Source organism: Podarcis cretensis, assembly GCF_951804945.1.
Source record: "Podarcis cretensis genome assembly, chromosome: 4".
NCBI classification, from domain to species: Eukaryota; Metazoa; Chordata; class Lepidosauria; order Squamata; family Lacertidae; genus Podarcis; species Podarcis cretensis.
The window spans coordinates 69,432,759-69,456,384 of NC_137173.1; the positions used below are offsets into that span (position 1 = coordinate 69,432,759).

At 43.3% G+C, this 23,626-nt stretch overlaps 2 protein-coding genes across 8 annotated transcripts in view; both read left to right on the forward strand.

The window, feature by feature from the left end:
- Positions 1-15,836, forward strand: part of ARHGAP6 (Rho GTPase activating protein 6) — a 209,000-nt gene extending 193,164 nt beyond the window's left edge. For 6 of the 7 annotated variants that reach the window (XM_079972558.1, XM_079972559.1, XM_079972561.1 and 3 more), the window contains exons 10-13: positions 3,192-3,289; positions 6,027-6,292; positions 7,173-7,253; positions 13,893-15,836. In XM_079972558.1, coding sequence (XP_079828684.1) covers positions 3,192-3,289; positions 6,027-6,292; positions 7,173-7,253; positions 13,893-14,596 — 1,149 coding nt within the window. In that variant the 3' untranslated portion in view covers positions 14,597-15,836. Of the gene's footprint in view, positions 1-3,191; positions 3,290-4,311; positions 5,144-6,026; positions 6,293-7,172; positions 7,254-13,892 lie in introns of those variants that run through there. The other variant, XR_013837852.1, reaches the window with a different exon arrangement.
- Positions 15,837-22,994: 7,158 nt separating this feature from the next.
- Positions 22,995-23,626, forward strand: part of MID1 (midline 1) — a 277,703-nt gene continuing 277,071 nt past the window's right edge. The window contains exon 1 of the mRNA XM_079972692.1: positions 22,995-23,054. The gene's annotated coding sequence lies outside the window, so the exon portion shown is untranslated. The remainder of the gene's footprint in view (positions 23,055-23,626) is intronic.

The following is a 23,626-nucleotide window of genomic DNA, read 5'->3' on the forward strand; positions in this document are numbered from 1 at the left end:
TAGTTCAGTACAATTGAAAATACCTCTAATTAAGAAACTTAAGTTTTAAAGCAGTGTTATAGTATTGCAACACAGTCAGTTTGCATTCTGCACATTGGTTTTGAACCAAGCTTAAAAAGTAGTAGTATAATAGTATTGCCACCGTGTTTGACTGGAAACAAGTGAAGTGCTTAAGGCAGAGACTGGTAACCTCCCACCCTCCAGATGCTGTTTGACTACAACTCCCATAAACCCACATCATGGCATGGGGAAGAGGGGCTTAAACCCCCTTCCACCAAGTTGCTTCCCGAACACTAAAGCCTGCTTTTAACTTCCTTAGAGACAAACAGGTGTTTCTGACATGGAGCACTGACATCTCATCTAATTGCTTACTAAATCTGATGAGCACAGTTGTTCTGACTGGGGCTGATGTGAGTTGTAGTTCAAAACATCTGGAGGGCTTCAGGACACATGGACTCTTGCTGCTTTGGCTTCTCACTTGCCTCCTATTCCTTCACTATAATATTCAAGCACAATATACAAATTGAGTTAAGGTGCTCCTTTCAGTTCATGCAGAACCTTCCTTTTCTGAAGTCCATAAAGGATATACCGTATTTTTTGCACCATAACACTCACTTTTTTCCTCCTAGAAAGTAAGGGGAAATGTCTGTGCGTGTTATGGAGCGAATGCCTGCGGGTGGCAGGGGGGATCTGCTGCAGTCGTGAGCAGAGGATCCATGGTTCTCCTTCCTTCCCTCCTCCGTGGTTACAAAGCATGGATCCACATGGATCCTCAGGATTTTTGCATTGGGCTACTCCAAACTCACTGTCAGATCACATGTCTGTGGCCACAGCATGAACCACAAAAATCATATATCCACTATTTCGTTTAGAATATTTTTTTTCTTGTTTTCCTCCTCTAAAAACTATGTGCGTGTTATGGTCTGGTGCGTGTTATAGAGCGAAAAATACGGTATATTTTAATTCCAAAAGACAGGTTCTAAATATAATGAGGTGGGATCCTGATTGTGGGGTGGGGGCAAGTTATCTTGATTCCCCTGCACCAGTCCCTACACTGTTTCTGAGTGTCCTTCAGTCCCCAACAGTGTGGGGATATTGGGTGCTGCAGTGGAAGATCAGTAAAAGAAGCTTTTCCTTCTCTCTGCCAGCAGGAGCTAACAGGAGCAATGTTTGGACACAATCTATTAAATTAACAAGGATATTTTATTTCTCTAATTGGGGGGCAGGGGAGGGAGAGAGCGATAGGGTTAAAACACTGAGCTAGTTATCCACTGGATCATTGCAGCTGTAGTAGCCTTTTTCTACCACATCTTTCTTACAATCTGTCATAGATTGCAGGGTGCGGGCAATGTCTGTCTTCTTTGCTTTTTTTAGAGCAGGTTTTATTATTTTGTTGGAGCTGATAAATATTTTGCCTCTTTGTAGGCCAAGCTAAGTGCCTTGCTGGATGCAAGGGAACAATGTACCATTTCAAATGACGTGTTTAATTAGAGAGTGCTGCGGATGTGTGTCAGTTTGACATCAGATACGTACAGTGGAAAAGCATCTCCGTAGAGATTCTTCCTATTTGTGCCAATGTGTTTATTGACTGAACTGAACTGCTTCAGTGAATCTGGCTCAAACCTCTGCCCCAATTTAGCTGTTATAGTGGAATATACTTATATCAAGCTATTTGTGCTTATTTCTTCATTTGCTGTTAGCATTTTGTCTAAGAGAACAACAAGGTGTGTGAGTCCGCAAATTGGACCCTCATATTCTTTGCTAAGGTGGTAGATCGTTTGACAGATATAGGCGTGTTGACTCTTTGTAGCAAATGCTGATAGTTCCCTATCAAGCAGCAGCAAATTGTTTTTCAAACCCCAGAAGTGGTAAGAGGCCAGGGCTGCTGTTTATAGTTAAGACTTTGACATTTGCACTAGTTTCAAATAGAGAAACATTTGGACGAGAGCGTGGATCCACAGTGTACAACTTAAGTGTGTTGCTGCCAAGTTTTCTTTCGCTCCTCCAGCTGTGACCGGTTTCACCACTGAAACTGGAGCAAGATATGTGAAATAAAATCCAGTAGAACAGAATGTGATATTTGGCCTACTGCATGGGTTTATCGTCAGGTCAGAATGGTTCTGCTTGTCAGGATGGATACATAATATTACTACAGGTTGTTTGTGTTTCTTCAGTGAATTAGGATCAGCAATCTGCTGCTGATTTTAGTTCTGTAGTAAATAGTCAGGTATCAGTTTCACATATTTTTCAAAATTGCAGCAGAACAAAATAGAGAATACGTGCACTCTACAAGTAAATTCTAACTTACCGTAAGTACATGGAGCTGTAATAAAAATTCTTTCCGCAGGGATGTGTTAAAATCCTAAATAATCTGTCAGGATGATGGAGGCTCAGTTTGGCAATTGTTTTCTGAACAGGAGTCAAACTTGAAAGCATTGTGTTTGTTTGTGTGTGTGCACTGTTCTGCCTCCCAAGTTCATTCCATCCCAGTGTGAGTCATGAATGCCAGGTCTCTGCCAGGTGTTGTACTGCCCATTAAAGTCAGATATGCATGAATGAAATAAAATGTGCTACTTATAATAAAATTTAGAATGAAGAGCAATTAGTGTTTTAACAGACATGAAAATCATTGCACACCTCGTTCTTTTTGTAAGCATGATGAGTATTGATGTTTTAGAACAAATTATTCATTCAGCAATATTGTCTGATACTTGATCAATATTTTATTGAACGATCAGTAAGAGCAGTCTTTCTACAAACTGTGTACAGTCCATTATTTCATATTATTAGAACCACAGTCTTGTGCACTTATGCATAGTAAGAAAGAAATGAGTGGAAAGAGAGAGCAGTTGTTAAATAATACTGCTTTCCTTATATACTGTATTTTTCTGTGTATAAGACTAGGTCCCCCCCCCCCAAAAAAAAAAAATGTCAGAAATGGGGGGGTCTTATACACGGATATATCTCCCCCCATTTTCTTAAATCTGAGTCCCCAAAATCTGAGTCCCCCAAAATAGGGGGGCATCTGATAGACAGAAAAATACGGTACTTATTTCACACAAATAGTTGTAATCATTGATCAGTTGTTCTGTAGTGTGTTTGTTTCATTTTGTTGAAGCTTAACATTTGACTGTATAGTACAACGGTGCATGATTCTGTACTCACCTTTCTGATGCTTCATTCATTTATAGGTCCCTGCTGACCTTCAAAATGAAGTTCTGATTAGTCTACTTGAGACTGACCCAGATGTTGTAGACTATTTGCTGAGAAGGAAAGCTTCTCAGTCATCGTGAGTAATTTGTTTTCCTTTTCCTTCATTGTTTCCACCAGGGATGTGTTTTCTAGCTGAATTATTCAAAAACGTCTAATTTCAAAACCCTGTTACATTGATTTAAAAGAACAAGAATGTGCTGTCAACAATTGTGTCCCTTTCATAACTTAATGTGAGTGGTTGTGATTTTAGTGCCTTTAGAATCATTAAATGGTCTTCATGTTTATTTTCCATAGTCCATTTGCTTATAAAATAGGCAGGAAACTGTAATAAACTAATTTAATTGGTTCCATGGCAGCAGTTTTTAAGCATCTTCAATGATATGTATTAATCAGTAGCCTGGTTAGATTGATACTCATGAATGTTGATGGGGTTCATCTTTCACATAGCTGTGATCCTGATGTTCACCGAGGGCACAGAAATTCCAATATGTGCATACATGTTCCTTATACAGTTCAGCAAAGTGGACAGAACTGCGTACACGAAAGGAACTGACTCCCCCTTGTGGGGAATATACTGGGACAGGATGGTTTTGCCTGTACTGGGCACACAGAAAGTTTTGGATCATATCCGTGTTAATTTGTTTCTAGTGCGTGCCAATGCAGCAGCTGTTAGAATCTCAATAGCATTCTCAGCTATACATTAAGTCATTTTAAAGGTTTCCTGGACAGAGTTCAGAACTGTTCTCTCTCTCTCTCTCTCTCTCTCTCTCTCTCTCTCTCTCTTTTACACACACACACACACACACACTTCGTTGTGTCATCAGTCCAATAGTTTCCAGCTGAGTTCCATGCAGATGTGTTTATCAATCTTCTTTGAAAAGCATGCTGGCAATTTCTTAAGAAACTATGTTCAAATGATGGTTGCAAATTGCAGTCACTGTACTTCCCAGGTCAACAATGGAAAATGTATGTGTCAGAGACTTATGACAGAATTGTCACTAAACTATTGTTCTGCTGCTAGTATAATTTGTTCTTTTTCCATTCATTTCATTAATAATGAGGTACCTAGAAATCACTTTTTATATGTTTTAATGTTAGCGTGTTTCCAGCCGTCATTGCGAAGTCATGGGAAAGAATTTGGCTAGAAGATGAGAGGGACAATTGTTCCACATGAAAAGAATGTGATCCTCATAAGACATGGCCCGTTCCCATTCCCATTTGGAGAAATGGCTACAAATAAACTGGGCTGTCCCCCCCACCCCATGAGAAGTTGGAATGTGAGATACGCTTTTAGTTAACAACAGCCACCAAAATCTATAACCACATATCTCTTGGGACTATCCTGGTTACACTTGATTATGGATTTTTAATCTGGACAAATGACAAGGAAAATGGTGAAACTCAACAGTGTGAAGTAAACACACGTCCAGCAGTGGAAATAATTGGTTCCATGCAAAATATATGAGAACTACTCCAACACTTCTTTCTCAGGATGGCTGTCTTGAGACTGCTACTTGTAAAGTGCACATTGCGAGTTCCTCTCTGGCCTTTTCACTCAATGCTTTCTCGCCTCTGCTTTTAACTGATTGCCGATGTTTCCATTTCCTCTTATTGGAGTGCAAAACAAAGCTTGCCATGTTTACTACATATCCTGTCAGGATGGAAACAAAAAAATACAGCTGTGTTGGGCATTGTGTAATATTGCTTGCTACTAACACTACTGGAATGACCATCTATTTCTGGATTGCCCACCCACTTACATACCTGGATTTGCAAGGATGAATTTTCGATTCTTCATCAGTATACTAATATAACTAACCAAAAAACTGGCGGTGAAAGCTGTCTTGTTAAATCTCTTATAAAGCAGACAGTGTCCATCTTAAGCTTTTATCAGGGATTCTTTTTATAAGAAGGACAAGTCTTATTCAAGGTAAGGTAAGACTTTATGTAACTTGGAAGTTTGTTGTATAGTATTTCCATGAATGTTTCCCTCCACCCCACCCTCCACATTTCTTGTGTTATGTCACTTTATTAGACATCTCCTACATAATAATTAGGGACGCGGGTGGCGCTGTGGGTTAAACCACAGAGCCTAGGACTTGCCGATCAGAAGGTTGGCATTTCGAATCCCCGCAACGGGGTGAGCTCCTGTTGCTCGGTCCCTGCTCCTGCCAACCTAGGAGTTCGAAAGCACGTCAAAGTGCAAGTAGATAAATAGGTACCGCTCCGGCGGGAAAGTAAATGGCGTTTCTGTGCACTGCTCTGGTTCGCCAGAAGTGGCTTAGTCATGCTGGCCACATGACCCAGAAGCTGTATGCCGGCTCCCTCGGCCAATAAAGCAAGATGAGCGCCGCAACCCCAGAGTTGGCCACGACTGGACCTAATGGTCAGGGGTCCCTTTACCTTTACATAATAATTTGCCAAATTTTATATTACTTTCCAAAACTGAAATACAGCTATTACACATACATGTCAGGGAACCTTTTTTATCCTTTGATTTTAAAAATCACATTGTAGAGAAAACCTTCGGTGTTAACACAAGAAGTGAGTTCTGTTTGAATTATAATTTCACCTGACATATTCTGCAAAACTTCTGTTGTTGTCTTTTTGAAACATCTGTTGATTTGTTTTAGATATATTGTGGCAGTGGCTTTTTTTTTTTTTTTTTACTTATGTGGTGTAGAAAACTGTCTCCATTATTATAGAAGCACTTTCATCCCAGTATTGGGGGACCTACCTTGCGCGCTTGTTGTTGAAATGCACCATTGATTTCCCTGGGCTGAACTTTCTGTTTTTGTGTCAAACTTTATCAGAATCCCTGAAATGCTCCAGTCAGAAGGTTCATTCTCCATGGAAGGCCGACATCCATCCATAGACTCAAATCGAGCCTCGAGTGGTGATATCTCGCCTTATGACAACAATTCCCCAGTGCTCTCTGAAAGGTCTCTTTTGGCAATGCAAGACGATATGGCCCTCACCTCTGAGTCAAAGTTATTCAAAGTACCAGAGCAATGTACATTGATCAGCAGTTTGCACCCCAAATCAAGAGAGAATTCCCTTGGATCGTGGTTTGGAAAAGGTACAATCAGCACCAAACCTAGATGTTTCTCATTGCACTGTGATGTTTTTGCTGTGTATTACATATTTTAAAATAGTTCTAGGCTGTCTTTTTGGGGGGAGGGGAGTCCTCTGAAGGAAATACACATAAAAAGAATAAAACACAATTCCAAAAATTGCAATCAACTGAAAGCAGTAGTAAAGATATTTCAAAAGCCACATTCGTACAAAATTCATTTCAACACTTAAAAGAAGTACCGGTAATTGAAAACCTTCAGCAATATAACACATCAAAAAGTTATATCCATGCGACCTCTTAATTAAAAGTGGGTCAGAATGAATTGTTTTTGAGGTTGCTCTGTGGCAGGGGGCAGTGCAGGATATATGCTCCATGGTATATATGGCCAGTTCCAAAAATCTTATTTGGTCCAGTATTATCTGCTGTTAAATCTCTGTGCAATTTTCTCTGGTCTCTACTTTCTGAATACTAAACATGACTGACAGTACATTTCCCTCCAGTTATTTGGAAAGAAAGTTCTTTAAAGTGTCCTAGCATGCTGTTTCTGAAAACCAACTCAGTCCTGTTTTGAGTTTTTCAATTAATTCACTCTAGAGAATGGAGCCAGCACTATATTGTAGAGTAGATACAGTTAAGCAAATAAAATAGTTTTTACCAGCTGTTGAATAATGATCCACAGCTTGGTGCTAGGTAAAAAAATCATGGGGTAAGTTTCATTGCTAAGATACCGCTACTGAACAGGTATTACCCCTGGTAGACCCCTGCCTCTGAGTTAGCACAAGCTCTTTGTGGCAGGCTAAAAAATTCTCTGGGAGAATTCTACTATTTCCATTGTTTGACTCTTACAGAATAATCTGCATTTATGTTTCTCCTCATTTTGCAGATGCTTCAGAAGACTATTTCGACATCTGGGGAACCTGGCATTCAACACTGAAAAGTGGTTCCAAAGATTTAGGAATGACAGGTATAAATTATCTTGCTTTTAAAGCATACTTGTATATTTTGCAAGATTTTGAACATTCACTTCAGAGTATTACATTACTCTGACGTCCTGAATCCCACTCATACAGTTAACAGTCTTGTTTCATTATGAATTTTGGCCCCGCGAGGGAGTCAGGTGTGCCCTTAGCAGACAATCTAGGATTCATTTTTAGTAGATTACTCTGGGTTTGGAATTGTGACAGGTTCCATTAAGGCTTAGATCACAGGAAGGAGCAGAAGCCTGCCACTATTGTTCTCTAGAGAGCAAGAAAGGGCAAGAAAAATAAAAAAGATCCATTTTAACTGGGGGGCGGGGGGCAAGGGCGGAGAGAACCAGAAGTTACTTCTCTCCTAGAATAGACTTGTGCCTTGTACTTCTGCTTTGTCTCCAAGGAAGAGCAATTCCTATCACCCTGTCTTTCCAGACTCTGGCTTTCTGTGTCCTTGATTAGGTGACTGCTCAAGGTTGTCACTGCTGTCTATAAGCTTCTGTGGCCTTATATGAACCCTGAACTTTGGGTGACTTGCATCCCCCCCCCCGCCTTTCCATTCTGGACACAGCTTTTGGCTTCTCGGATGAAGAGAGGTGTTTCTTGGACAGCCTGAATTAAACTGGAGGCAGTCCTAGATGGTTGTTTTTTTTTTTTTTTTAAAAAAGAATTTTATTAGTATTTTCTGTACAACACAAAAGATAACAATATGCAACACACAAAAAACAACATTCGAAAACTAATAATAATAATAATAATAATAATAATAATAATAATAATAATTTATTATTTGTACCCCGCCCATCTGGCTGGGTTTCCCCAGTCACTCTGGGCGGCTTCCAACAAAGATGAAAAATACACTAAAATGTCACATATTAAAAACTTCCCTGAACAGGGCTGCCTTCAGATGTCTTCTGAATGTCAGGTAGTTGTTTATCGCTTTGACATCTGATGGGAGGGCATTCCACAGGGTGGGCGCCACTACCGAGAAGGCCCTCTGCCTGGTTCCCTGTAACTTGGCCTCTCGCAGTGAGGGAACCGCCAGAAGGCCCTCGGAGCTGGACCTCAGTGTCTGGGCAGAACGATGGGGGAGGAGACGCTCCTTCAGATATACTGGACCGAGGCCATTTAGGGCTTAAAAGGTCAGCACCAACACTTTGAATTGTGCTCGGAAACGTACTGGGAGCCAATGTAGGTCTTTCAAGACCGGTGTTATATGGTCTCGGCGGCCGCTCCCAGTCACCAGTCTAGCTGCCGCATTCTGGATTAGTTGTAGTTTCTGGGTCACCTTCAAAGGTAGCCCCACGTAGAGCGCATTGCAGTAGTCCAAGCGGGAGATAACCAGAGCATGTACCACTCTGGCGAGACAGTCTGCAGGCAGATAGGGTCTCAGCCTATGTACCAGATGGAGCTGGTAAACAGCTGCCCTGGATACAGATTTGACCTGTGCCTCCATGGACAGCTGTGAGTCCAAAATGACTCCCAGGCTGCGCACCTGGTCCTTCAGGGGCACAGTTACCCCATTCAGGACCAGGGAATCCTCCACACCTGCCCACCTCCTGTCCCCCAAAAACAGTACTTCTGTCTTGTCAGGATTCAACCTCAATCTGTTAGCCGCCATCCATCCTCCAACCGCTTCCAGACACTCACACAGGACCTTCACCGCCTTCACTGGTTCTGATTTAAAAGAGAGGTAGAGCTGGGTATCATCTGCATACTGATGAACACCCAGCCCAAACCTCCTGATGATCTCTCCCAGTGGCTGCATGTAAATGTTGAAAAGCATGGGGGAGAGGACAGAACCCTGAGGCACCCCACAAGTGAGAGCCCAGGGGTCTGAACACTCATCCCCCACCACCACTTTCTGAACACGGCCCAGGAGGAGCGGAACCACTGTATGACAGTGCCCCCAGCTCCCAGCCCCTCAAGACGGTCCAGAAGGATGTTATGGTCGATGGTATCAAACGCCGCTGAGAGATCCAGCAGAACTAGGAAACAGCTCTCACCTTTGTCCCTAGCCCGCCGGAGATCATCAACCAGTGCGACCAAGGCAGTTTCAGTCCCATGATGAGGCCTGAATCCCGACTGGAAGGGATCCAAATGGTCCGCTTCTTCCAGGCGTGCCTGGAGTTGTTCAGCAACCACTCGCTCAATCACCTTGCCCAAGAATGGAAGGTTTGAGACTGGGCGATAATTGGCCATCGTGGCCGCATCTAAAGATGGTTTTTTAAGAAGCGGTTTAATAACCGCCTCTTTCAGCGGGTCTGGGAAGGCTCCCTCACGGAGGGAAGCATTCACCACCCCACGAAGCCCATCGTCCAGTCCTTCCCGGCTAGCTTTTATAAGCCAGGATGGGCAAGGATCCAGGAGACAGGTGGTTGGCTTCACTCGTCCAAGCGGCCTGTCCACATCCTCGGAGGTAACAGATTGGAATTGATCCCACACAACTTGACCAGACAGGACTCTAGCACTCTCCCACGGTGGAGTCTACTTCTTCCCGAATCTGAGCGATTTTATCTGCAAAAAAATTTGCAAAATCATTGCAGGAGAACATATGGCCCGTACTGGGCCCCGATGTTACAGGTGGTTCCGCTAAATTGTGAACCACCTGAAAGAGTCTCCTGCTGCTGTTTTCTGCAGATGCAATAGAGGCGGTGAAGAAAGTCTTCTTCGCCGTCGCTATCGCCACTTGGTAGGCTCGATGTTGAGCTCTAACCTGTGTCCGGTCAGATTCGGAATGAGTTATCCGCCACCGGCGCTCTAGCCGTCTCAACGATTGTTTCATTGCCCTCAGATCCGTGGAAAACCACGGGGCTCTCCAGGCTCCATGCAATCGGAGAGGGCGCTTCGGAGCCAAACAGTCAATAGCCCTGGTTAACTCCACATTCCAGCGGGCCACCAGGGAATCGGCTGAAAGGCCATCAACATGGGATAAAGCATCCCCTACCACTCTCTGGAAACCATTTGGATCCATTAAGTGGCGGGGGCGGACCATCCGAATCGGTCCCACCTCCCTGCAGAGGGGATGGGTCGCAGAGAAGTCCAGTTGCGCCAGGAAGTGATCTGACCATGGCACTTCTTTCGTTTCACTTTTACTTAGTGTCAGATCACCAACATCCATAGAGGTAAACACCAGGTCCAAGGCATGTCCGCGGCTATGGGTTGGGCCAGACTTATTCAGGGACAGCCCCATGGAGGCCATGCTTTCCACGAAGTCCCGAGCGGCCCCTTGTAAGGTCGTGTCGGCATGGATGTTAAAATCCCCTAGGACAACCAAGCTAGGTGTCTCCAGGAGAACATCCGCCACGACCTGAAGCAGCTCGGGCAGGGAATCCTTGGTGCAGTGGGGAGGTCGGTACACCAAAAGGAATCCTGTACTGCCCCTATTGCCCAACTTCCAGAACATGCACTCGGAAAATTGGGTCTTCCCAATAGGACGCCTGGTGCAAACTAATGACTTCCTAAAAATCACTGCAACCCCCCCTCCCCGCCCACATGACCTGGGTTGCTGTGCGTAAGAGAAACCTGGTGGACAAGCAGCGGCAAGGACAGGCCCATCTGCTTCATCCAACCAAGTCTCTGTTACACATGCCAGGTCAAGTCCTCCATCCATGATCAAGTCATGGATGGCAGTGGTCTTATGAATCATTGACCTGGCATTGCACAGCAACACTTTCAGGTCATGTGGGTATCCCTTGCTGATTCTAGTATCCATCCGGTCAGGACCAGACAGGGATAGTCCTCAGACAACGACTAAACCTGCCTCCTCTGTAATGACATGGTCTGGTCTTAGCGTAACTCCTCCTCCTACCCGTGATCACTGAGATCGGTTGTCCCAGTGCATTCCCCCCTGTGAAACCTGTCCCAGCCATTTTGTTGGCTGGGACCAACTCCCCAGCAGCCCTGACCCCTCCCCTTAAGAACAAAGTAACACCTTTAAAAAACAACAACAACAACAACACAAATAAAACAATACAAACAAAAACAATAAAAATTACAAAAACATAAAATCAAACAAATTCCCAGGCCCAATAAACATCCACCCCACCCCCACCCCCCACATACAAAAAATTCAAAATAAAAATTTTAAAACATTTAAAAAGTACTCTGCACCCCTCCAGCAGTAACAGCAACTGTCCTAGTGAGGCCTGTCAGGCCCTGCCCTGGGCCAGGTGGTAAGTGGCAGGAAGGAGCAGGGCCCTCAGACACTCACACGCAGGAGAGTCCTCCTGGGCAGCAGAGTGCAGCAGTCCTTATGAGGCTTCAGGCCCCGCCCCAGGCCAGATGGTGAGTGGCAAGAAGGAGCAGGGCCCTCAGACACTCACACGCAGGAGAGTCCTCCTGGGCAGCAGAGTGCAGCAGTCCTTATGAGGCTTCAGGCCCCGCCCCAGGCCAGATGGTGAGTGGCAAGAAGGAGCAGGGCCCTCAGACACTCACACGCAGGAGAGTCCTCCTGGGCAGCAGAGTGCAGCAGTCCTTATGAGGCTTCAGGCCCCGCCCCAGGCCAGATGGTGAGTGGCAAGAAGGAGCAGGGCCCTCAGACACTCACACGCAGGAGAGTCCTCCTGGGCAGCAGAGTGCAGCAGTCCTTATGAGGCTTCAGGCCCCGCCCCAGGCCAGATGGTGAGTGGCAAGAAGGAGCAGGGCCCTCAGACACTCACACGCAGGAGAGTCCTCCTGGGCAGCAGAGTGCAGCAGTCCTTATGAGGCTTCAGGCCCCGCCCCAGGCCAGATGGTGAGTGGCAAGAAGGAGCAGGGCCCTCAGACACTCACACGCAGGAGAGTCCTCCTGGGCAGCAGAGTGCAGCAGTCCTTATGAGGCTTCAGGCCCCGCCCCAGGCCAGATGGTGAGTGGCAAGAAGGAGCAGGACCCTCAGACACTCACACAGGAGAATCCTCCTGGGCAGCGGAGTGCAGCAGTCCTTATGAGGCTTCAGGCCCCGCCCCAGGCCAGATGGTGAGTGGCAAGAAGGAGCAGGGCCCTCAGACACTCACACGCAGGAGAGTCCTCCTGGGCAGCAGAGTGCAGCAGTCCTTATGAGGCTTCAGGCCCCGCCCCAGGCCAGATGGTGAGTGGCAAGAAGGAGCAGGACCCTCAGACACTCACACAGGAGAATCCTCCTGGGCAGCGGAGTGCAGCAGTCCTTATGAGGCTTCAGGCCCCGCCCCAGGCCAGATGGTGAGTGGCAAGAAGGAGCAGGACCCTCAGACACTCACACGCAGGAGAGTCCTCCTGGGCAGCAGAGCGCAGCAGTCCTTATGAGGCTTCAGGCCCCGCCCCAGGCCAGATGGTGAGTGGCAAGAAGGAGCAGGACCCTCAGACACTCACACGCAGGAGAGTCCTCCTGGGCAGCAGAGCGCAGCAGTCCCTGTGAGGTTTAGGCCCCGCCCCAGGCCAGATGGTGAGTGGCAAGAAGGAGCAGGGCCCTCAGACACTCACACGCAGGAGAGTCCTAAAAAGATAAAAACAAAACAAAAACAAATCCATATCTTACAAATTAATATTATAAACACTAAAACAACAACAACAAGACATTGACTTCCACCAATCCCACAGCATCTCCTTTATCTCTCATTCTGTCTTCCTAGATGGTTACTATCAGGAGGTTACCCCATGATAGCCATTCCTCTTGTTTGTTTGATTTAATACCTGGTGCGGGTGGCGCTGTGGGTTAAACCACAGAGTTTTGGACTTGGCGATCAGAAGGTCGGTGGTTCGAATCCCCGCGACGGGGTGAGCTCCCATTGTTCAGTCCCTGCTCCTGCCAACCTAGCAGTTCGAAAGCACGTCAGAGTGCAAGTAGCTAAATAGGTACCGCTCTGGCGGGAAGGTAAACGGCGTTTCCGTGTGCTGCTCTGGTTTGCCAGAAGCAGCTTATTCATGCTGGCCACATGACCTGGAAGCTGTACGCTGGCTCCCTCGGCCAATAAAGCGAGATGAGTGCCGCAACCCCAGAGTCAGCCACGACTGGACCTAATGGTCAGGGGTCCCTTTACCTTTACCTTTAAGTGGAGGTTCTGTTTAGAAATTGGAGGTTCCATTTAGCTAATAGCTATCACTCGGCAGACATTTAGAAGATAGTTTGACTTTTGTTTTTTAATGCCATCCAACCAGTGGTGACTGGTTACCACATCTTGTGGTAAGGAGAAGCCCTAAGGTATGAATGTTTTATATGAAAAATTAATTTTGTTCCGATGTTATTTCTAATCAGTTTCATCAGGTGACCATGTGTTCTGGAAATAGGAATAAGAAAGAGAGATTTCTTCTGTCTTTTCAGACCTTTAAAAAAGAAAAAAGCTGGCAGCTCAGGTGCAACGTTTTATATTTTGACATTTCAAGCTGAGAACTATGTTCTCCTGAAGGCCCTAGATAGTCAAAATATTGTGCTGGCATTCCAGTGCAAAGCAGACTAGCCTTGGCTATACTACCTTAGGGTAGCTTGCACACATGAGCAAAGGGAGGTGTATTAAAGTCACCTACAGTATTTTATATTAGTAGGCTGCAGTCCTGTCCTAATATAATTGTGCATATGTTATGTAAGATCTTGGTGCCTATGTTTTTGCTGCTGCTTAAATGTTGTGTCAAAAGTTACTATATGCTTTATTGACGAAGCTTCTCCATGGGCCTGTAGGGTCATACGGAGACATCTACGAGAGCAGCTCACTGCGGCCAGGGCACTGCTCTCTTTCTCAAGGGAACCTGTCTTCACCTCGGTGGCAGGGGAGCGCCACAGAATTAGACAATGGAAAGCAAATTATCCGAAGGAGTCAGACGACGACTGCCCTTCCGGAATGCCGCCCTCATCCTCCCCTTTCTCGGATTTGCAGCACCCCGCAAATGGAAGTTGGCCGGAGGAATTCCAGCCAGTGTGATTCGGAGCATTTTCCTACGAGTAACGCACAGCACCTAGCGGAGCGTGACTCGGATGCCGCTTGTTTGCACAACACAGTGAACCCATTGTACCCAAGGCAGGGGGAAGCACTTTGGAAAGATAGGCCTCCGCCGCCACCTTATCCCAACAAGGCAAAGCAGAGTTCTTCCTTGTGCCTTCAGCCAACGGTCTCTCCAGCAGAACATCCGCTGTGGAGGCTCCAGAGGGCAGAATCCCGATCCGGGGTCATGGGAGCAAGAATAATGGCACAAGTGCCTGAACAGTCTACCCTGTTTGAAGAGCAGCAGGACAAAACAGAGAGAGAGTGCTCCGCCACAGACAGCGAGCAGAACAGTAAAAATTTGTCAGAACCAGATTGGCATGACTGGCAAAGGGATCGATGGCAGATCTGGGAGATTTTATCGCCTGATAATCCAGATGCCCTTCCTGAAACATTAGTATGAGTAGAAACCAGCACTGGCCATGCTTTTTTTCCAGCTGAAGAAGGAAAGGTAATGGTGGACTGGATTCTAGCTTTTATAGCAAACAAACGTCATTTAATTTAAAACAACAACAACAATGTTCACTTTATAAAATAATTTTAATAGCATTGTGAAAAAATATATATGAAAAAAAGAATTATATTCCTGGTTTTGCAATCATCAAAGGAAGGGGAAATGACATGACAGTTCCAGACCTAACCACTCTGTAAAATATAAGCTGTGTGTACATTAAAATCTACAGCCTTGGTGTTGCTAAGATGTATTTATGTATCTGCCATTCAGATGCTTGTATATTCTGCAAAAGTTTTTTGGAGTTTTTTTGGTACGGTAGTATTGTGTTCATATGCAGAAAACAAGCAACCTTAACTGCTTTTTTTAAAAGAAAAAATATTTTAATCACTGCACTTATATTACCACAAGATGCATTGAGGCTCTCTTGAAGGTGCACAAGCTGGTTTCTGTGCTTTTAATTTAGCCTGTCTGTGGGAGACATATATTTTCACTGCCTACGAAAAACACTAATGTGGGATGAAACAGTTAAAAAGCCATATATTTTATAGTGAGCAAGTTAGAGAGTAAGTGTATGTACCATGTTATTTGCTTTCAAGCAAAAGAATTAAAAATTTGATGCAATATGGTAAAGATAGATATATATATTTAGAACCTTATTAGAAGGCAATTTAGTTAACACTTCAGAAGCAAGGCCGCGCCTACACCAAACAAAGGGAGCTCAAATTCCTGCCTCCCATTCCAGATAAACTGCAATTTTATATACACAGTATATAATATATATTTATAAATATTATGGTTTTAAAGTAAACTGGAATCCAAATTTAATAATTGAAGTACTACTTTTCCTTTTAAAAAAAGTTTTCCAAAGTATTATGGAGAAATCCTTGCATACCTTAAGGGAGAAGTATTTACTGAATCCCATATATAGATTCCAGACTAAGTATGACCTTTTTACAGGCAGATTGTGCCAAAAATGCAATGTCATATTTGTTAAATGTTGATGTTCCTGCAAATATTAGCTAAACGGCAAGAATGTTTAGGGCCAGCAGGTGGCAATCCGTTGCCATTTTTAAATATTTTCCCCCGTTTTAACAAGGGAAACATCTGCCCATGATATTCTTATAAATATGATTGTCTTTAAGTTATATCTTGTGCCAAAAGGATGGAATAAAAGTCTACCAAAAATATATTTCCATTTGTTGGGTTTGAAATAATGGTGTCAACACACTTGAGAAGGCATATCACAGTACAGTGTGTGCAAATATATTATTTGTTTTGCTACCATACGAGACCAAACCTTTTAAGGCAAACTGTAAGCAAGGGTGATTTTTGAAGTTCTCCCATTCGGCGGTATCTGGTATGGTTTACTGGTGCACTAGGAATACTCAGTTACTCCATTTAACAAACAAACAAACAAATTTCTAGGTTTTGTCCAGAGTATTGCATGTTTGAAGCTAGTCGCATTTTCTTTCTTTCTTTCTTTCTTTCTTTCTTTCTTTCTTTCTTTGGTTAAGTTCACTTTCTCTTCTCCTTTGCCAGTGTATCCATGCAAATTTGTAAATCAAGAGAGGACTCCATGCGTGATGGCGTTTAGATTCTTTTCCTGTTGCCTTTTTCTAATGTGCAAGATCATTGGGCTAAAGACTGCAACAAACAAGCTGGATGCTATTGTATATACAGCTGCATTAAGATTCTTCTTGTGTGCATTTCTGAAAGACTACACAAAAAGGATATTGATGTATTCATACATATTGTCACATTTTTTCTGGTATATTCCCAATGCCTATCATTAACGTAGGAGAGAGTTGCAAATAAACCGAAAGATGCAGCACACTGGCAATATTCCAATTCCAAAAATTAATTTTAGAAATTCTGATTAAAAGCAGTGGTGGGATGTAGGGGAAATGCACAAGAATATTGGCAAAGCAATGAAATTGTGAAAGTCCATTTATCTATACAATTATTTTGATCCTGCCTGTAAAAATGAAATAATTATGGGGCTTCGGTCGGGGTGTGTGTGAAGGTTTATCACCAAATATAGCTAAAAAGACATTAATCTGAAAACAGAGCATTTAGACCCTCCTGCTTTCATTACTGGGTGGGATGAGGAGCTTTGGGATGGGCGGTTCTTTGCTCTACCAGAGTCAGATTGGATGGAGCTACACAACAGTACCTTCAAGCTTCTTATTTGGGGAAATATCAGCAGACAATTTCCTAAGGTTAAAAACCAAGAAGAAGGAATTGAGAGGTCCGGAAAGCATTTTGTCATGCAGAAAATAATGTATATGTGCAGTGACTTTACCAGGTTGGCTTCATGAAGCAAAAACACAATGTGCACTTAATAAGAGAGGGGAAGGTGGCAATCAGGAAAAGGCATTTCAGAAATGGACGAGATGCTGCAGGAGTTCCTGCCATTCTGATTAAGAAAGAAAGAAGTGCAAACTAAGTGTTCCATTAAGAATGAGAGACATTTTTCCGAAGAACTCAGCCTTTCCAAATAACTGAATAAAGTAACTGCAGCACCTCTGAAGTCTGAACTGCATGGACCTGAGTAATCCAGAATAGGGACCTCTCCTCTGAGAGCTTCCACTGTATATCCCCTGGCAGTCTGTTCACATATGCTTGAGTTCATGTCGAGAGCAATGTGTATCATGCAGAGGTTGGAAGCTTCATTTTTTAAAAAAAAGAACTATTCTGGTTCAAACTGTCCAAAAAGAAACTTGATTCCAGTTCACATCCTTCCCTTTACAAATTCAACTAGCTTAGTTCGTGTTCAGTTCACAGTTCAGTTCAAGTTGATCCAAATCATCCCTTGGCAAAAATAAGAAAATAAATCATTCAGAATGTTAGAAGTTGCTGTGCTGAAGTAGAAAATAACTAATAAACATCAATACATATAACACAGAGAGAAATCTGACTAGTTTAATTTGTTTTCCCCAACAATTATGATATTTAACCTTAAAGGCCCAAAGAATCTAAAGAGTAAGAAAAAAAAGGTAATGTCAAAGAATGAGCTTGAAGATAGACTAGAAACAGTCCAAAGTTTTGCCTAAAGTAAAAGCAACCTTAGTACACTTTCGGTTCACCCAGCAATTATGGAAACTACTTTCAGGTGTAGGGCCCTAGCTGCACTCTGCATTTAAAGGCGTATTATACCAATTTAACAGTTTTCAGAATGGTTTAGCAATCAATCCCTCTTCCCAGGGAACTCTGGGAATTGTAGCTCTGTGAGGGAAATATAGGGGTCTTGGAACAGCTCTAAACATCCTTAAACAAACCTCAATTCCCATGAATCTTTGGGTGAATCAATGGCTATTTAAAGTGGCATAGTGCTGCTTTTAAATGTGTAGTGTGGATGGGGTGAGGTTCAGAGATTTTTATGGTGAATGTTGTTGACTGAACTGGTTCATTCCGAGCACAGGTATGTGGTATTACTTGATTAAGTTACTATTTTTAATCCCCCTCCCCAATAAAAACATTTTTCCAGGATAGAGATCTGGCTGAATCAAGAGCCATCATCAGTTTAGGGTGTATGAATTAGATTCAAAATAGTCATGATTGTGTGTACTTTGAATGTACCAGGTAAACTCACCTTTAGTACTACTGTGCCTGATGATTGTCTTCCAAAGCAACTACTCTATTCCGAACTTAAAAATGGAAAGCGTAATGCTGGTGGTCAACAAAAGAGGTTTAAAGACTGTCTCAAGGTAAATCTAAAAAAATGTAGTATAAACACTGACAACTGGTAATCACTGGTCTGTGGGTGCTCCTGTTGGAGAACAACCTTTACCAAAGGTGTCATGGGCTTTGAAGACACTAGAACTCAGGACGCAAGGGAGAAACGTGCTAAGAGGAAGGCACGCTTGGCAAATCCACACCGTGATCAACTCCTGCCCGGAAACCAATGTCCCCACTGTGGAAGGATGTGTGGATCCAGAATAGGCCTCCACAGTCACTTACGGACTCGTTGTTAAAACCGTGTTTATGGAAGACAATCTTACTCAGCTACGAGTGGTCGCCAAGGAATACTTTGGGTAACAGAAAATTCAGTTGTTAGTGTTTGTCTAGCTCAAGTAGTCAACAAGCTTGCTGAAGATAAAATACTGTGGAATGTTCATTATTTGAGGACAACTTTTATTATAAACTGCTTGCTGGGTACAATAAATGCACTTTTAAAGTATGTATTTTGTATGTGTGTGATATGAAAAATCGAAACTAATCCATGAAATTGCCTTAACAGGACTAAACACATTGTCTTCAGCTTTGTCTTTTTATTTCCTCAACGAGTCTCAGCTGTGCTTAGGTCTCAAGAGAAGAATATAAACCTCTCACAATGAATGGTGGATCTGCTTGCTGTTTGTAAATGGGTGACCAATAATGTAGTTTGAAGCTTGTTGGCTGTATTGATTTAGCCCTCATTATGCATGGATAGAAAGGACTGTGGAAAGTTGCACACAGATCAGTCAAGATGTGTGGCCTTGAATAACCTTGTGTTAGACCAGAGGTTACATTTGCAACTTCACCAGAACTTAAAACAAATTCGTGCCATTTGTACATTTAATGCTCTTTTCTGTTATTCTCCTTCCAGGGACTTGTTATTATGATGGCAATGTCACGTCTAAGTTTTGTTTTGTTTTTTTGTTTTTGTTTTGCCAGCGCATGAAATTCTAGGAGTTTCACAGTGTTTGTCATATATTTATTTTAAAATCAACTGGAAATGAGTACTCTCTCAGCTCTGCTCTGAAATACTGTGAGAAACTGTTGAGTCCACAGAATATTTGTCATGTAGCCAAGGATCTCATCTACTGAATACCTTGTGGTTGGCTACAATCGGAAATAACATTTTTGTGTGTTTTTTTAATAATATTTATTAAAAATTTTCCAGAATAAAAAGGAAAGATAGCAAGAAAGAAAGAAAAAACAAATATGATTTACACTTGGTTTCAGTGGCATCTTTCCCGGACTTCCCCCCCTCCCCCTCTTGTATTCCATTTCCCTTAAATTGATTCCACAGATTCTTACCCCAAATTTTAAAACCTTATTTGTAATTTTAAATAACCCATGTATTCCAAATTAATTTATCTTATTTATCTTAATGAACCATTTCTCCTTATATTTTATATAATTCCCTAAGATCGACCCCATTTCCCTTCCACGAATTCCCCTATTTTCAAACAACAAACATGAAAAAAGAAAAGAAAGAAATAATATATAATTTTACAGCCTTTGGATTCCAAATCTCCCCCCCCCCCATTCCCCGGTTCCAATCCCCAAAGTTCATCCATTGTCTACTGCCAGCCTGGTGTATCCACGTCTATATCTCAACTCCACTTTGCCGTCTTTTGATAGCTTTTAATTTCAGAAAGTCCAATCTCGAAAAAACTCTCAGAAAAAGTCATTGTTCTTCCATCCAGACCTCTATGTTTAAGAGTCTAACTTAAATTCTATTTCTTGGTCCTTTTAAAGTCTGGATGTTCCAAATACTCCGGCTTCAAATTTGGTCCAGCTCTTATTCCTCAGGTTGCTTTTTCCTGTTCTGCTGCAGAAACCTTCTAATTCAGAAACTTCTTGTTCTCCACAGAGGCTTTTGTTATTCAGGAACATAACTTGCGTCAAGTCCCTTCCTTTCTTCAATAGATAAATCCATTGTCTCCTTTAGTATAGAAACCTCTGTAGACAAAATAATGCTTCGTTTTTGCAGCTTTCCCAAGAGATAACAGATCCTGCTCAAATTCATAGTATTTTTCCACTTGCTGCTACTGTTGCAATGTCCCAGCCTCCCTCTAGAGGGAATATGGTAACTTAATTTCTTTCAAAATCAGACCCAAAAGTCAAATAACTTGTTGCCTTTATTTCCAATAATTTATGTCCAAATTGTAACAAATCTAACCAGCAAAGCCATCGTAACAAAGTTCTCTTTTATTTTCCTGCTTTGACAGCTACTTTGACAGCTGTCAAAGTTTCTGTGTCTCTTCACCAGTCTCTCATAGCGGATCGTTCCCGGTTCCCGGGGGGGTTGCATTTTAGTTCCCACAAATCAGTCTTCTCCTCCAGCACAATTATTGTAATTTCCCTTCGTGAAGTTAAAAATTGTTTTCAGGTAAACAAGTTCATCTCTCGATCTTAGTTGTCAAATCCTTGCGTTGAGCCATCTACAACAGAAGGGGCGGACTTCCTTTTTGCACTCCCCCCGCTCGCTCCAAATTCAAAGATCAAATTTCCCTTTTAAGTCCAATCAATTTACTCACGGGTTGTTCCTTTTAGTCCAAATCCAAAATTTTCAAAGAAGAAGTCGTTGCTCTCCGCCGAATGGCATGCGGCTTCACTGGGCAGGGGAAGCATTGGACTCACAGCACCACACACCCCCCCGTCACCCGCTCCGCAGCCTTTAAAAAGGCTCCTTCGCGGGTCGGGGGGCGCAAACGGTGCCCGCCGAGTCACCAAGTCCATGGGCATCTCCGCCCATGGTTTTTGAGGGTCCCCGCGTCGCCGGCACGGCAGGACCCGACCCCTACCCAGCCGACTCCCTCCGGAGCTCGGAGGGAGTCCGCCATTCGGCGATGGCGCCGACCCGGAAGTCGGAAATAACATTTTTGGAAGGAAGTGTTGTTGGAACTAAAGCATTCTGTTTGAAGTATGTGCACTTGCACTGTTGCCAGAGAGATTCAAATATGGCCACTAGGAGGCTGTCTTACCTCACAATACGCTAGATGTGTTTCTGTGTTCCAAGCCACAGATAAATAAATGTGTAGACAAGAATGATCACATCTTTAGAAAACTCACAGACTGGGCAAATCTATATGGCCTCATAGAAAAGCCGTGGACATATATTCAAGATTGGCTACTGATTAAATAACCTAGGTTGATTACCTCTTAATTCAATTAGAGTTTTCAGACTTGCATTAATAATTTTGAATATGAGTTCTGCGTTACGGGGCTGAAGAGAGGGAAGCTATTCAAGCTGCTAACAGTGGGCATTTAGGGACTATAAGGCAACTAGAAAAACTGGTTCAGAAAATGAACAGTGGCAATTCTGTTTAGTTGTAGAAGGAGTTGTTGGCATCCATCTGTTTCGGGAGACAATGGAGCAGTGTGCCTTTGGGTGTGAAGTCAAACTGTAGGAAGGTTGCAGTGCCAGCTGTGGCTGTAGAGACCAATACAGGAGAGACATGTTTTGTTGCAGCTGGGGCAGATGAAGGCGTCTGGTTGTGCTGTTGCAGATGTACCATGGCATTTCTCCTCCCAGTGGTCATTCCTTCTCCGGTCACACGACGACTGTCTGTCTCCAGGCACTGTGGTCATCTGCAAGGGATTCCCACATGACTGGGTTGTCATGTTTGAAGGCATCTTTGTAAAGGGGTAGAGTGTCTTCTTTTAATAAGGCACGGACCTGTCCCCAGGCTTAACCATTCAAGGGACATAAGAGAGATGGAGGGGACAGGCAGATGTGATAGGATTGTTCTGAAAATACCAGGACAAGAGGTGCATTGTAAACAGACATTTGTGTGCACTGGTACCTTGGGTTATAAACACCTCGGGTTACAAACTCCACTAACCCAGAAGTAGTACCTCAGGTTAAGAACTTTACCTCAGGATGAGAACATTGGCGGCATGGCGGCAGCAGGAGGCCCCATTAGCTAAAGTGTTACCTCAGGTTAAGAACGGTTTCAGGTTAAGAACGGACCTCCAGAACGAATTAAGTTCTTAACCAGAGGTACCACTGTATTTATTATGGCCAGGCTGAACTCCCACTGGTCTTATGGGATGGAGTGGCCTTTGTGTCTTCCTTCCTCCCACATCTTGTACACCAGTCACGTGGCAACTGACAGTCAGAACCCACTGGTGCCTTCCTCTGGTTACAAACTTCATTTGTTCTGGAGGTCCGTTCTTAACCTAAACAGTTCTTAACCCGAGGTACCACTTTAGCTAATGGGGCCTCCCACTGCCGCCACGCGATTTCTGTTCTCATCCTGAGGTAAAGTTCTTAACCTGAGGTACTCCCACTTTCCCTTTTTTTATGTCTAGCCATAGCAGAATGCCGGATTACCATGAAACATGTGTTCAACAACAATTTGTTTTTTCGGTGTTCTACCTTCTGCCTATTTTATTCACAAAACTCGGCAGATAAATTTAATTAACTTAATTAAATCAATGCAAAATCACATTGAACCCAAACTGCATTTGGTAATACCCCATAGGCTGCAAAAATAGCTACTGCAAGCCATGCTTTTTAAGGGAAGGTGGGTGAGTGTAACAGGCACATCAGAAAAATTAACTTCAGCTGTGCTCTCAGGCTACAGGGAAGGTAAGTCTCATTTTTCTTAGCAGATGACTTAGGACTGTGGTGATAGCTATTTTTAGTTGGATGGCCTCTTTATTTACAGCTCCAAAGCATGTTTACCAGCAGGTAAATTTTATTTAACTTTAATGACTGAAATCATGTAGGAGTGGGCATAAAATAAGAACAGTGGGGAATATCAGCACCCCTTCCCCTTTTATAGTCCATTGTGCATCCCCCAGATCGTCCCCAAACTGTACTAAAGCTGATTTTTGGGACACTGGGAGGGGGAGGAAATTTATCCTGCTGGTGGATGTACCCCATTGGCTTTCACCCAGGTATAATCCACTAAACGTTTTGCTAAATTTGATAAAACTTGAGCCAGTAATATGAAACTATTCCCAGTGTCTGTAAGCGTGAGCAAAGAGACTTCAGTGAGATGGAACCTAGAATAGCAGCAAGGTTTTTAAAGGCCTGATTTATATTCAAAATGAAAGTGATTTGCAGACAGTGTGTGCTTTTAAGAATATGTATTTTTCTGCCACTCGGAGTAGTGATGTTAGTCTGTTGCAGCAAAACAGTTTTGTGGCACCTGAACAAAGAGACTGGAAGTATAAGAATATCAGTGGCTATCAGCCATGATGGCTTTACTCTGTCTCCATAGTCACAGGCCATATGCTCCTGAATAGCAGTTACTGGAA